General features: G+C 38.3%; 1 protein-coding gene across 3 annotated transcripts in view; it reads right to left on the bottom strand.

The window, feature by feature from the left end:
* Positions 1-4,462: 4,462 nt before the first annotated feature.
* Positions 4,463-16,380, bottom strand: part of LOC115469120 (interleukin-1 receptor type 1-like) — a 128,630-nt gene continuing 116,712 nt past the window's right edge. For all 3 annotated transcript variants that reach the window (XM_030201442.1, XM_030201444.1, XM_030201443.1), the window contains 2 exons: positions 6,053-6,214; positions 4,463-5,195 (listed from right to left, as the gene is read on the bottom strand). In XM_030201442.1, the coding sequence (XP_030057302.1) occupies positions 4,801-5,195; positions 6,053-6,214 (557 nt within the window). In that variant the 3' untranslated portion in view covers positions 4,463-4,800. The remainder of the gene's footprint in view (positions 5,196-6,052; positions 6,215-16,380) is intronic.

Raw genomic sequence — 16,380 nt, 5'->3', positions numbered from 1 at the left:
ACAGTGGCTATTCTGAAAATAGTTGTAAAATACAGTATTTAAAATCAGCAAAGCTCTGGTTAATGATGTTTTCCGGGTATACTTCTCATGCTCTCGGAGGGTGCATAAAATTCAATGGCAGGCCACAGGTTGCCCATCCTCTACTAGAGGGTAATGCCAAGAGGCTTCTGGAGAGCATAGCATTCTTGATGGAGCATACAGAATTAGGCAATCTGATAAATAAAAGTGGTTGACCAGAGTGTAACGCCCTAAATTCAAACACTCCTAGTATCCTTTGTGCTTGAATCTAAGCATTTAATTCTTCGTCTGTCTTTCATGAACAGAACACTTTTGAATAAGGTTCAAAAATTGTGGCATTTTCCTGATGTGGGTAGAGAGACTCAGCAAAGACGTAAGGCTTTTGTGACTATCTGCCTCGACTATTACAAAATAGTGATTTTTTTTCTTCCTTTACCTGTTAAAAAGGTAGAAAATGTGAGATATACCTTTTATGATCCTAAACTGCTCACACATTATCTAGATAATATTTCCCTACAGCTAGTAAGTGGGCCCCCTATTTAGACAGTGGAGTAAAATTTGGGTATAAGAAACAGTCAAGGTCTGCCTTTTTTTTCTTTGTTATTTCAATTTTTCTGCTTATGGTATATAACTCTCCGTAATTTTTGTTGGATCCTGTTATTTGGGGACTACAAGAGGATCTGTTTAGTTTCTATAATTGTTTTATGATTGCTGGATTGCTTTAATTTCCTTATTTAGATCCTGTTTTCTACAAGCATTATTTAATTTTGTGGATATCTAATTAAAAGAAAGTTTTTTTTTTAAAAGTCCCTATATAAAAGTGCCTTTTAAAACAGGTTTTTTTCTAAAGCATGAAAACAATGAGAGAAGAATGAATCTCTAATACTGCAATATCACATCTGACATACTTAGGATGGTCTCAACCACAGGGCTGCAAAGACAGCCATACGCTAATGAGAATTCAAAATTACCTTATGTATGACTGATGTTAAAATTTATGCTAAGCAAATTAATGTATGCTATTTACATGCATGTCAACTTGACCAAGCAAATCTGGCAATAATATATTTATTGGCTACATTAAGTATTGCAATCAAATGTACTATCCAGAATACATACTTAATAAATTTTGCTTAAATATAAAACCCTGTTCTGGGCATGGATAAGGGCTTTTCTAAAATTACTAGAACAGATATAGATCGTGGTGTGGAATCACGACACAATCAAACAAACACTCAAAAAAATCCACTTCTTCAAAAAATGACTTGGTCTAAAGGAAAAAAGGCCTCAAAGAGCTCCAAGATAAATTTTAATCTCATGGAGCTTAAACAGACCTAAAAGGTCTTCTCTTCATCATAGGCCAAAAAACCTTATAGTACCACAGGCTTAAAAACTTTCTGCAATATCTGTGGTCAAAACTTATAGAGTGTCTTGCATTTTTTTCTCAATAATATTGTAGGTATAGACTAATACTAATACTGGAGAGCTTTGCGTGTGTCCCATCTTTAGCCCGAGACTCTGAAGAAGCAGCAAAATGCTGGCCAACGTCAGCTCGGAGCGGGAAGTGAAGGACTACACAGCGCAATACCTGAACGAGCAGCATAATCCATTATATAGCACTTCTAAAAAGATAAGTGTAATAGTGCATAATGGAGATGGTTTAGTATTAGTCTATACCTACAGTATTATTGAGAAAAATATGCAAGACTCTCTATAAGTTTGGACCACAGATATTGCAGAAAGTTTAAGCCTGTGGTACTATAAGGTTTTTTGGCCTACAATAAAGAGAAGACCTTTTAGGCAGGAGTTATTCATAAATAAGTATGCCTGGTGACATTGCAGCGTGTACTTCTATGTGATTTGCATATAGGCATGTTCTGGGTCAAGTTAGGGTAAAGCACGGGCAGAGTTGCAAGTTATACACATACTTTAAACACCCACAATCCAAAAAAAAAACCGCTTGTGAATTCCCCCACCCCCCTAAAAAAAACAATCTTCGTATGGGAAATTCAAATACACTCTTATCCACTCATATTAACTCACCACATAGGAGGAGGAAAAGACTTCAGGGGTCCTTTTACTAAGCCACAATAAAAAGTGTGGGTGCATGTTTTTGGCACGTGCTGGGCCATTTTTTTTAACCTCGGATTGGGAAAAAAAGGCTTTTTTAAATGGGGGCAGTAAATGGCCGTGCGCTAGAATGAAAGGTAGCATATGGCTATTTACTGCCTGAACCCTTACCACCACCCATTGACCTAGCGCTAAGGGCTCACGTGCGGTAATCATGCAGCATACACCAATGTTGCCACACTGCTGATTACCGCCAGGCAGTGGCGATCCTAGGTCAGCTGCCACCCGGGGTGGATCGCCGCTGCGCACCCCCCCCTTGGGTGCAGCAGCGTCTGTCCTCCCAGGGTGCAGCATGACACCCCCCCCCCCCTGGTGCAATGACACCCACCTCCCCGGCGCATCAAGCCCCCCCCCCCCCCCCCCCCGGGTGCATTCTTGGCTGCTGGAGGGTGCAGAGAGCAGCTGCGTGCCTGTCGGCTCCACTGGCTCCCTCTGCCCCGGAACATGAAGTAACCTGTTTCAGGGCAGAGGAAGCAGGGAACCAGCGGAGCCATCAGGCACGCAGCTGCTCTCTGCACCCTCCAGCAGCGTGCACCCGGGGCGGACCGCCCCCACCACCTTGCCCTTCCTACACCACTGCCATCAGGAACGGCCCCATGGTAGAAAATAGAAAAATATTTTCTACCATGGGAAACAGTGCGTGCCAACATTGAAACTACTGCTGATTTGGCATGCGCTACACGAGCGGTAGCCCTACCACTGCTTTGTAAAAGGGCCCCTCAGTGACTAAATTGGCTTATGACAATAATTGCCAAATAGCCTCACAACTGACACATTCATAGTCTAAAAACCTGCCCTCTTTTAGTTTAAAGGTGAGACTTTTTTTCTCTCTCTTTTTTTTCTTATTATTCTTTGCACTCCCAATAGTACAGAGCTCAATGACTCAGTTAAGGTGCAATGTCCACAAAAATATATATTGTTCAGTCCGAGGGGCTTCCAATGCAATACAAATGCAGTGCTAATGTTTCTTAACGCTTCAAAGCTGTTCTCATCAGCTCACTGGAGCTGCCCGTTTCACTGGATGCTTCAGCAGGAGCTGCTTCAAAAGAATTGCTGTTTGCACCAGCACCAGCCTCTCCAAAGGAGCTGATTCTGTGCTTGCCTGAGTTATTATTATCGTAAGACGATTTAGTCACTGAAGTCTTTTCCTCCTCCTATGTGGTGAGTTAATGTGAACAGATAAGAGTGGATTTGATTGTCACATAAGATTGACATACTTTATAACGGGATTCCAATACATTGAAGAAGTCTCGTGCTTGAATTATTGATGTCATGAACACCTTGAGACACTCTAGCCATAGTTGGTGTGACTGATTTTTCCTCCACGTAAATCTTCACGAGTGACTTAGAAGTTTAAGTTAAGTTCTTAACTTAAACTTCTAAGTCACTCGTGAAGATTTACGAGTTCTTCTTAGTCTTTTTTTTTTAATTTCTTTATTGAAAAATGGCACACACAGCAAGCATGTTAAAACTGGTAACAGCAACCATCATAGTAACATAGTAAATGACAACAGCTAAAGACCTGTACGGTCCATCCAGTCTTCCCAACAAGATAAACTCATTTTACATGTTACCAATAACCTACCCTTCAATTATGGGCTGCTCATGTCTTTGTCAGTGGGCAAACTTACAAAATCAGCAAGGGATCAAATACTTATTTCCACCACTGTATGATTTAGGCATGGTTTCAGTGGTTCAAAAAATGTGTGCATGTATTCCCATTTTGCAATGGGAACACACACACACACTTTTTTTTTTTATTTTCTTAGCATTTACATCAGCTGAGTCAGGTAAGGTCAGTTATGTACTCGTTTGGACCCAAGGTCTCCAAGAGTGATTGAGGGGACCACCTATGTGGAGACAAGCACTACTTTGAAAACTGAAAGAAACAAAAATGATTTCATTCTGCTCCTTAATTGGTTTTTATATAAGTAGTTTTATGGAATATAGTACCTACTTGTGCCAGTAAATATACATATGCATATCGCAGGATTAGTAATACCTGCATGCCACTTTTTCAATGTGTTTCTTTCTAAAATGGGCTTGTTGCCATTGGATGTGCCTGCAAATAACACGAGTTCCCCTGCATCCTTATATATATTTTATAAAAGGCTCCAAAATCAGTAGAGGTTTTTTTTGTAAAATATTCTGTGAACATGAACCTGGACATCCCAATGCCCACCCAAGACACACTTTGCAAAATCGTGCTTCACATACTGTATTCTATAAGTGCCCTGATACATTCTTGCTAAGTAACTTCTCTTCATCTTCAGTATTTATGTAATACATTGCAGCGAGGCATTTTTATAATATATTGTGCAAAAGTTTTATTTAAAAGGATACGTACATACAAAAGTTTTTTTCTTTCAAAAATAGTATTCCTATTTTAAAAAATCTGTGTATCGTGTGCAATTTATATACATCTCAGACTATTATCATATTAACAACACAATATTTCACAGTGCCATAGTAAGCAGCATCAGAACCTGTAGTGTTTTGGAACCAAATGAACTTCTTTGCATTGTGTAATGTAAGCAAATTCTTTTGGGATTCATGAAGCAGTCAGATAAAAAGGGTGACCTTATGGATATAAACAAGGAAGTAATGTGAAAACACATTAAAAATCTTCAATAGTCATGAATTATAAAAACATTAAGCAACTTTTATACCAAGAGATTCACAAGGCAGTATTAACTTGGAATGCAACGTTTGTGAAGACAAATCCCTCACTGGCGGCATCCGATACCTCACATTTTTCCAGAATCTTGTATTTGGTAGAAGAGAACTATCTGTGAAATTTCCTTTCCATCTGACGACACCTTGCTTCTGTTTGATGTATTTAATAGATTCTGGCATATTTGTATAGTCCGCTATCTTTTCCAATTCAATCAGAATAGCTTTGAATTTATTGCTGATAAGGGAATCATACAACGCTATTTGCTGCTCAAAAGCATCTTCAAAGAAGTCATTGCTTGATTTTATTCCTGCTAAAATTATTATTAATCTTCTGCTTTCACTGATGGTTTTATCAACAACATCAGCGATGGCTGTAAAGGAAAAAAGTAAACAAAAGGAAAAGGTTGTAATTCAAATGGTCTAGCATTTCATTTCCTATTGTAAAGTTTCTTTGAAAATTTATGGTTTTCTGAATTTCATTAGAACAAATGACTGGTTTAGACTGTGCATATATTGTACATGTATGTAATACAGTGTTATTCCTAGATTTCTCATCCTCCAATTTCCAACAGGCAGTTAGACAATTGCACACCCTAGGCTGGTAAAAGAACATGGACTGTGGAACAGTATATGTTTCTACCCACATTCAGCAAAGAGGTTCCCAAGGGCAGGCATGCATTATATAGTTTAAAGCTATCTTTATGCTATGGTAAACTATTCATCCAGATAAAAAAAAATGCAGTGTCATACAAATCTCATTCCATGAGTATGTGCCGACAACATTCTATAAATAATAAGTACTAAGTCTTGAGTCATATACAGATATAAGATATAAACTTTCTGTGTAGAAATCCTGATCTTAGAGGTCCAGCAGAACAGGTTTGGAAACTGGTTTAAAGGACTATTTATAGGAAATGAAGCACTGGGTTAACATGCAGGGAGAGGCAGCCACAACCCTAAAACCACTGCATTTATGAGAAAACATTAAGGGTAACATACACAGAGCAGCAGTTACAAATCAAAATGATTGCTGATACAACTAATAGATTAGGTGAGGTACACAAGGGAAAGTGGACTGGGATGTTGGGTTCCCCATGGGAATATCTGTGTGGATATAAACTAAATGAACAAAATTGCCACAGTACAGACAGAATGAGTCAGTTTGGTCTTTATCTGCCATCATTTACTATGTCAGTGTCATCATATAACATTGTTGGCATATGCTTACCTTCTCCTGGCAATTCATCCCTGCCAAATATAAACAGTTTATATCCACACTGCTTCTCTAACACTTCAGGTAGCACCTTTAATACAAAGGTGTCAACCGAGTAAATGCTTTTTGTGTTTCTGCTTTTTGGAAACATCACATAGGCATCATAGATCTTCCCATCTGAAATTAGAGGAGAAAGAATTGTGTTATTTTTAAAATCACACCAAAAATATTCTGATAAAATATAAGTAATGCAATAAAATATCTTGCCAGCAGTTTAGAAAAAGTGGTGATGTGCTCAGGAAAAGCCCAAGACTTGTTAATGAGGCCTTTTCCATGAATAAAGACGTTCTATAATCACAAACCATTTACACTTCGATATATAAGCCATGGTAGCAGCTCGTCTCTGGCCAACTGATTACTTTTAATAAAATACATTCGGTAAAGTACTGTGGGTTAACCCAGGCAGTGAACTAAGCCCTATGGATTTTTTTTTTTGGAGGAAGTCAAACCTGTAAAACTGGATTGTTATTCCAGTTTTTTTTTTGCATGTTATGATGCTACTTCCAAAAGGTTATGCCAGCCCCAAGAACAAGTAACCAATATGTGGAGTGTGGAGGCAGGACAGATTTTATTTTTCAACCTAGCACTTTCCTCCTCATTCTTTAATTCTAAATTGAACAAACTCAGGGCTGATATCTGGTTCCATGAACTTTCATTTGCAATAGCTTAGAGATATCTTCTCTATTTTATATCTCCTCCCAACACCTAATGCAATCCGTGCAGGTCTTTTTCTGCCGTCATCTACTCTGTTACTATGTTCCAGGGTTCCTTCTGCTGTCTTGCAAATATGGGCCCCATATCTAGCCACTAACTCTCACTATTGCGTAATGACTTGGGAGTCTTTTCTGCTTGAGTTGAGATTGATGTCTTGCAGCTTCTTCAGCTCTGGCTGAACAGGGAACAGATGGCCCGAGCCAAGATCTGAACCCAGATTATCCACATGGGACTGCCAGTGAGCCATTAGATGGGCCTCAGTACAGAGATTCTAAAGCAGGCCAGGTCATGTGGATAGTAGAAGGAGGAAGGAACAGGAAAGGACACAGATTCTGCTGATCATGATGGGAGACAAAGGAGACATAACTTGGTGCTCATAACGGGAAACAGTATACATAGAAACCAACAGAAAAGCTGCTAAGCCAAAGGGGACAAAGGTAGATTGCAATTGTTAGGCACAGGCTTCTCCCTCTTCTCTGAAAAAAGAACAGGTATATTATATATATTTTCTCTCAAGGACAATTTCTCCAAATGAGTTAGCTCTGCATATACCATGACAGGAATGAACCCTCACTCCTAAGCCAGGGAATGTGGAGTATGATCTCAGTCTTTCAAATTTACTGCTAATGCTTGCTGTACAACTTACATTTTAAAAACTCCAGGCAAAGCTCTCTTTGGCACAATGCAAAACGTATAGACAACCAATCTAGGTGTATTTAGAAATTTGTTTTGATCAAGCCTGTGGCACCCAAAATGAGGAGAAATATTTCTGTATCTTTCTGCCACATTTTCTGTCTCAGATTGCATTTCTTGGTACTTGAAGATCTCCATTGTCTGTATGAGATTCACAGAGTAATCGCTTAGGACCAACACCTCTAAGATTAATGCCATTCTGGTGTTTCTCTTTTACCACTATGTGTTTTCTTGTATCCAGCTTTTTATCTGTTAGAAACTGGGAATGTCCCAGGTGATCATAATCTCTTCATTTTCCACAATTCTCTCAGGTCCAGATGAACAAAAGGTCTCCATTAAGAATCAGTCTGTATTTCCAAATCAGTAAAAATTACAGATTTGGAAATAGAGGGATTCCCAAAGAGAATTGCATGCAAATGAGCTGCTCAATGCTTTTGCAAACAGGCTCAACTGCATGCGATATAGGGAAAGCCAGTCAGCCAGCTGAGCATGTTCAGAGCAGCCCATCATTAAGCGTGGCTGCTCTGCGCATGCCACAGACAACTTTCATAGATGCAGATAAGCTGCGTGTATGAAAGCTTTTGTTTTCCACTCGGATACTCTGGCAAAGAGAAATCAACAGCCCTGATGCTTATTGGCAGTCTTGATGAAGTGAGGAAGAACCTAGACTTGAGGGTGGGGAGAGAGTTCTGGAGAAGAACTTCCCCTGGGCTTTCAAATAAACACAGCTTATTACTGCAGGTGTTCATGCATTGATTATTGTTTCATGTGCGTTTTAATTAGACCTGATTGAAAATACTTCACAGCTCTCCTCTTACAACACAGCAAGAATTAAAAGTGTCTCCAGCTGTTTGTCCGAATTTCTGGACAAACGAGCAGACTGGTGAGCGGGCCGTCCTATAGGACAAACGGGCAGATTGCTAGCCTCCCCTCCCCTTACTTACTACTGCCCTGGTGGTCTAGTGACCTCTTCCGCCTTCGGGGCTGGAAAGAGCCCCCTCTTTCCTGCCCAGAGCGCTGCCCTGCATGCATCCTTCCTGTTGCTGATGTCGGCACCGATTCAAAATGGCCGCCAAGAGTTGAAGTGACCTCGCGAGACTTCAACTGTCGGCGGCCATTTTGAATCGGCGCCGAGATCAGCAACATGAAGGATGCATGCAGGGCAGCACTCCGAGCAGGAAAGAGGGGGCTCTTTCCTGCCTTGAAGAGGTCACTAGACCACCAGGGCAGTAAGGTAAGGGGAGTGATGGGGTGTGTGACAGGGGAGGGGAAAATGTGACAGGGGGTGGAGCAAGGGCGTGAAAGGAGGCGGGGTGTGTGGTGGGGGCTGGGTACGTGTCATTTTTGGGGGACAAAATATGGTAACCCTATTTATAAGGAATACAGCTAAGAAGTAGGTTTTTATTTCTTACTCTTATATTATCTTAAGCACATTTTACAAATTTTTACTTTTCTTTTGTTAAGTTTTAAGACTTACGTAAAATATGTAAACTGCTTTCTCTTCCCTTTATATATTTTGAGTGGTGCTTTGTGATCTGAATGCAATCAGTGTAGATTCCGGTAAGAAGTACAACCCAGAGGCAGGAATCCATATCTAATTCCAAATATCACTCTTTATATAATTCTAAATACAACTGTAACTTTAAGATTATATACTTTGAGTATAAATATCAAATACTATATTATATATATCTCTCTCTCTATGGCCATATGTTTACTGTGTAATATTTTATGTAAACTAGCTTTCAGCATTGTCATAGACCTTAAATTAGAACATGCTAAGCTAGATCAAGGTACAATCCAGTTGGTGCCTCTGTCTCCTATTTTATATTCAGATTAAGTTCTTATAATAAGGTTATCACAATGTTTTACTGTTTACTTCTACACATATACGCTCTGTATGACAACTTCCATATAACTAGAACATTTAGTTATTATTATTATCATTATTACCTATTGTCAAGAACTATTATTTCAAGTATTAACTAATTATCATAAGCATAAGAATAACTTTATTACCACTAAATGATGGGAGCTATCTTAATCTTAATTGAGCTACATCTCTAACTTTTAACATGACTAATAAGATTTCTTTTAATGTAAAAGGTCTAAAGAACCCCATCAAAAGAAAATAAATATTGAACTATATTTCAAAATCTTCCCCTGATATAATAATGTTACAAGAAACTCATTTATCTTCGACTGAATGTAGTAAAATATTTATTAAAAAGTTTTACCCTCCTATTTTCTCTCCAGCAATATGGAACAAAAATGGAGTTATGGTATTAGTTAAAAAAACACAAAAATATAGCTATACTGTCTTACAAAAATGATAATATAGGTAGATGGGTTAAAATAAATATTAAAATACTCAATAATCCATTAACTTTGATAAATATTTATGCACCAAATTCTGATACCCCTGAATTCTTTTTATCTTTAGCTGATCTACTTGCAGAGGAAGGTAATACTCCTTGTATTTTAGGGGGTGATTTTAATTCAATACTTAATCCCACCATAGATAGGAAATCTAAATATCCATATAAATCCCCAAAAGCTTTACAAAATCTTCAGGACTTAATGTCACAATTTAAACTCTGTGATATATGGCGACTTACACATTTAACAGAACTTGATTATACGTTTTGTTTTTTTTTCAAATCCTCACAACTCCTACTCTAGAATTGATTATTTTCTCATTTCTTCTTCCCTAATATCTAATGTACACAATACTAGCATTGGTAATATTTTATTATCTGATCATGCTCATATCACACTTCAAATTCAAATGGGTCAAACTTCAACAAATAATCCTAGTTGGAAGTTAAACTCCACATTATTAACTAACCCAGAATTCATAGAAAAAAATCTCCAAAGAAATAGAAGAATATCTTCGTTTTAATTCACCTAGCCATACCTCTTGGCACAACTTCTGGGATGCTTTCAAAGCTTTTATCAGAGGTGCTATAATTACTTTTGTAGCAACTAGTAATAAAAAAATTAAAAGAAATGTTGACATTAGAAAAAAAATAAAAGTATTAGAGTCTGCACATATTCATGATACCTCTAATGTAGCTATATTAGAAGAACTTAGCAAAACTCAAATACAATTCCCTAAGGAAAACAGTAACATCCTACTCACCCCAATTCCAAAAGATACAAAGAAAAAAAATGAATGAAATCACCAACTACCGCCCAGTAGCATCTACCCCACTGGTAGTCAATGATGCCATCCAAAGCATGGTAACCAAACAGCTCACCGACTACATAAATAAATTCTCAATACTACACGAATCACAATCAGGATTTCGCTCCAACCACAGCACCGAAACAGTCCTAATTACTCTCCTAACCGGCAAAAGCATACTTCTCCTACAATTCGACATGTCTACTGTGTTCGATATGGTTAACCAGAACATACTACTAAACATTCTAGAATACTTCGGAATCGGTGGAAATATACCTGGTTGGATTAAGGGTTTTCTAACCACTAGAACATATCAAGTGAAATCAAATTCGAACATATCACCACCATGGAAACCAGACTGTGGAGTACCCCAAGGATCACCACTATCAGCGATCCTTTTCAACCTAATGATGACCCCACTAGCTCAGTCCTTATCCACCCAAGGCCTTAACCCGTACATTTACACGAACAATGTCACGATATACATCCCTTACAAACATGATCTAACAGAAATCAACAATCAAATCAAACTCAGCTTGAACATCATGAACTCATGGGCGAATACATTTCAACTAAAACTCAACGCAGAAAAAACACAGTCTCATCCTCTCATCCCAATACAACACGAATAAACCCACTAACATAAGCACCCCAGACTACACCCTTCCTGTTTCAGACAGCCTGAAAATTCTCAGAGTCACAATAGACCGAAACCACACGCTAGAAAGCCAAGCGAAATCTGTCACAAAGTAAATGTTCCACTCAATGTGGAAACTCAAACGTATAAAACCTTTCTTCCCAAGGGAAATATTTCGCAACTTGGTACAATCAATGGTACTGAGCCACCTAGACTACTGTAATGGAATCTATGCGGAATGCAAAGAAATAATCATAAAGAAACTCCAAACTGCTCAAAACACCGCAGCCAGTCTTATATTTGGTAAAATGAGAATTTGAAAGTGCCAAACCCCTACGAGAAAAACTACATTGGCTCCCAATCAAAGAACGCATTGCGTTCAAAATCTGCACTCTGGTTCATAAAATCATCTACGGTGAAGCCCAGGGTTACATGTTAAACCTCAACGACCTACCAACTAGAAACACAAGATCAACACGCTCATACCTAAACCTTCACCACCCAAGCTGCAAAGGACTCAAATACAAATCAACCTATGCATTCAGCTTCTCCTATATAAGCACGCAACTTTGGAACGCACTACCAAATGCAGCGAAAACGTCTGACCTACCAAACTTCCGGAAATCACTAAAGACTACCTTCTTCAAAAAGGCATACCCTAATGATCCAATTTAAATGCCTGATTCCTGCAACACAACAATACTAATACTTGAACTGGACATAACTTGACACTTCCTCCTTTCTATTCTCTTATGTTTCCGTCACACATGCACCTTATTATACCATAATATCACTGTATTTGTCATTCCAGAAGGCGATCGCCTCACGGTACTATGTAAGCCACAAATAGGTGGGAAAATGTGGGATACAAATGCAACAAATAAATAAATAAAATATTAGGCTCTAAAGCTAGTAAGGAAACAATTAGTAAAAATGCTCAATACTACTATGAAGGTAATAAATCAGGTCACTACTTGCTAATTATTTAAAATCTCATAAAGAAAAAAATACTATAGCACTTATAAAGGATGAGAACAATATTTCTTTAACTGATAATTCTGATATTGCTAACAGATTCCAATCTTTTTATAAAAATCTATATACATCTAATTTTGTTAAAGAACCAAATATGATTTTTTTAGAAAAATTAGAACACCCTATTATCTCATCAGAAGATAAACTACTCTCAAAAAAAATTACAACTGATGATGTCAATGATGCCATCCAAAACATGGCGTCAAAAAAAACCACCGGGACCTGATGGTTTACCTATAGAGTTCTACTCTGCCTTTAAAACACTTTTGTCTACCATAATCTGTGATTACTATAATCATATGATAGAAATGGGTATCATCAGAGGCTCTTTTACTGAAGCTGTCATCGTTGTCCTTCTGAAACCAGACAAAGATCCTACTTTAGTACAAAATTATAGACCTCTTTCTTTAATTAATCTAGATGCCAAAAGATTTGCTAAAATACTTTCTGAAAGACTACAGAACATTCTACCCAAAATAATCCATGCAGATCAAACTGGTTTCATGCATGGTAGATCTTCATCTGATACCAGACTCTTTTCTAATATATTAGTACATGCCCAAGAACATTCCAACCCATTGGTTGCAGTAGTTCTAGACGCTGAAAAGACATTTGACCGTGTTGAGTGGCCATATTATTTCCAAGTTCTTAAATGGTATGGTTTTTCGGAATCTTCTACTAAATTAATAAAGATCTTATATTTGTCTCCTACTACATATATACAAATAAATGATGTCATATCTAAACCTTTTAATCCAACTAGAGGTACTAGACAGGGTTGCCCTTTATCTCCTTTATTATTTAATACAGTGCTTGAACCTTTGTTATTAGCCATTCATCAAAATCCTCTCATCCAGGGTGTAATGATTGATCAACAAAATTTTAAGTTAGCTGCATATGCTGATGATGTACTCATTTTCACATCACCTACCTCAATTCCACACTTATTAAAGCTAATATCGAAATATTCAGAGATCTCTGGATATAAATTAAATACTACAAAAACAGAACTACTACCTATAAATTGTGTACGTTTAAAGCATGAAATTCAGCAATATCATTTTCAGTGGCATGAAAATCAAATTAAATATTTAGGAGTTCTGTTTGGTCCAACTATAGAGGACACTCTTAACCTTAATACTACTAATATAATGAAAATAACTGAAAACCTAACACAAAAATGGTCACCATTAAGGCTCAATTGGTGGGGTCGACTTGAAACCATAAAAATGATGATTGTACCAAAAATCAACTACACTCTCAGCATGTTACCAATATTATTAAAATCAACTATTTATAAAAAAAAATTGAATCAAAATTAATAAAAGTTTTATGGGCAAAACAGACCCCAAGAATAGCCATAAAGAAATTAAAAGCTAGTCCAATAAATGGTGGAGTAAATTTTCCTAGTTTTTATGACTATCACGTCTTTTCTTCTGAAACAGAATTCAATATTTATGCTTAAAGAGGAACTACATAATTACCCTTCTTGGTTCTATATAGAAACTCATAAACATAAAGATGTGCCTTTACATGGTCTCAATATGCTAAGTTAAATAAGAATGGTATGCTTATAACTCTTAATACTGTATTCAATGAACTTGATACTCTTAAAAAGACACTGACATTCCATATTTACCCCAATATGGAACAATCCTACCTTTAAAATTAACAAAGCTTGTATAAACTGGCCTTTATGGAAAAAAGCCGGCATATGGTCATTAAATGATATTATAAAAGACAAAACCTGGGTTCCCTTCTCTCAGCTATGTTTGAAATTTGGTATGCCTAATACCCACCACTATAAATGGATACAACTTAAGCACTGCATAACTGCTACTATTGACATTACTAAACTTTCTACTGATCCTCCTAGTTGCTGGCAAATTTGTAGAACTTTAATGTTATCTAAAGGTGCTGCCTCCAAATGGTACGAAATATTTCAACAAGCAAAATTCAAAGCACCTATTAATATTATGGAATCATGGGAACATGATTTAAATATTCAATTTGACGAACAACTATGGAATAAATTTTGGTTTAGAACTACACATACTACTAGATCTGTATCTACATCGCAATCCATGTTTTACCTAGCACATAGAGCTCCCTGGACTCCAAGTAAACTTGCCAAACTAAAAGCATCAGTTCCCAAAAACAACACGGGAAAATGCTGGTCATGTAATAAAGATAAAGGAACTCTTAAACATATTATCTACTCCTGTACTTTCATACAAGAATATTGGAGATCAATATGGAACACCATCCAGCTCATTTTCGAAAGAGAAGGGCGCCCATCTTTCAACACAAATCGGGAGATGGGCGCCCTTCTATCAGGGGCGCCAGAATCGGCATAATCAAAAGCCGATTTTGAGCAAACCTACCTGCTTTCCGTCGCCGGGACGACTGAAGTTCCCGGGGGCATGTCGGAAGGGTAGTGAAGGCGGGACAGGGGCGTGCCGGGGCGTGATTAAGAGATGGCCGGCTTTGACCGATAATGGAAAAAAGAAGGGCGTCCCTGGCGAGAATTTGGTCCACTTTTTTTGGCCCCTTTTTTTTAGGTCCAAGTCACAAAAAAGTGCCTGAACTGCCCAGATGACCACCGGAGGGTATCGGGGATAAACTCCCCTAACTCCCCCAGTGGTCACTAACACCCTCCCACCCTCAAAAAAATAACTTTAAGAACTTTCTTTGCCAGCCTCTATGCCAGCCTCAAATGTCATACTCGGTCCATGACAGCAGTATGCAGGTCCCTGGAGCAGTTTTAGTGGGTGCAGTATACCTCAGGCAGGCAGACCCAGACCCATCACTTGTGGTGGAAAATGGGAGCCCTTTCAAACCCACCAGAAACCCACTGTAACCACATGTGGGTGCCCCCCCTTCACACCCCTTAGGGCTATGGTAGTGGTATATAGTTGTGGGGAGTGGGTTTTTTTTTTTTGGGGGGGGGGGGGTTGGGGGGCTCAGCACCCAAGGTAAGGGACCTATGCACCTAGGTCCAATTTGCCAAGTTCACTGTAGTGCCCCCTAGGGTGCCCGGTTGGTGCCCTGGCATGTGAGGGGGACCAATGCACTACGAATCCTGGCCCCTCCCATGACCAAATGCCTTGGTTTGGTTCATTTTTGAGATGGGCGCCATCAGTTTCCATTATGGGGGAAAACCAAGGGCGTCCATCTCTAAATCCGGCAATCTCAGCATTTAGGTCGAGATTTGGGCGCCCCCAACCATATTTTCTAAACGAAAGATGGACGCCCATCTCGTTCGAAAATAGTTGGCCCCGCCCCTTTGCCGTGTCGTCCTCATAGATGGGCGATCTTAGTGATGGGCGTCCCCGTTCGAAAATGCCCCTCCATATCATCTACATTGAAGATCCCGGAGTCCTTTTCATATGAAATAGCCATATTAGGATCATTAGCTATACATTGTCCACTGGATAAATATCAATCACAACTTTTAGATATACTTCTCCAAACGGCCTTAAGAATACTTTTCTTCTACTGGAAAGACTTATCCAAGGCTACCTACTTAACATGGTGGAACTCGGTATGCATACTTGCCAAGTATGAATATGCAGCGGCTGAGAAGTATAATTCAATAACTAAATACAGGAAAATATGGACTCCCCTTCAAGATCAAATATGTGGTACTCTTGTGTAGATATGTACTCTTAACTGTCTGTTTTCACGATATGACTACCTACCCATCGTTACTAATCTGTAATCATCATAACTAATATTTTTACCTTGTATCAGATGTGTATATTGTTTGATGCTCAGTTTATTGTTCATATCTGTATACTGGCTAACATTTTAGCCATTTGTGTTTTGTTTCATTGATAAAATCAAATAAAAAATATTGGAACTAAAAAAAAGAAAACAGGATATCCTCACTAAAATCTGGCCATCCGTATTGTATAGAAGAACAGTGAAGAAAAATGGGCACAAACTACAGAGTTTATAATTGCTGTTTCTACCAGCTACAATAATTTGTGAAGCAGTTTTAGTGATATTCAATTG

This window comes from Microcaecilia unicolor, chromosome 4, assembly GCF_901765095.1.
Source record: "Microcaecilia unicolor chromosome 4, aMicUni1.1, whole genome shotgun sequence".
Classification (NCBI taxonomy): Eukaryota; Metazoa; Chordata; class Amphibia; order Gymnophiona; family Siphonopidae; genus Microcaecilia; species Microcaecilia unicolor.
The sequence above is the reverse complement of the archived record's forward strand: the minus strand, read 5'-3'. Positions and strand labels throughout refer to the sequence as shown.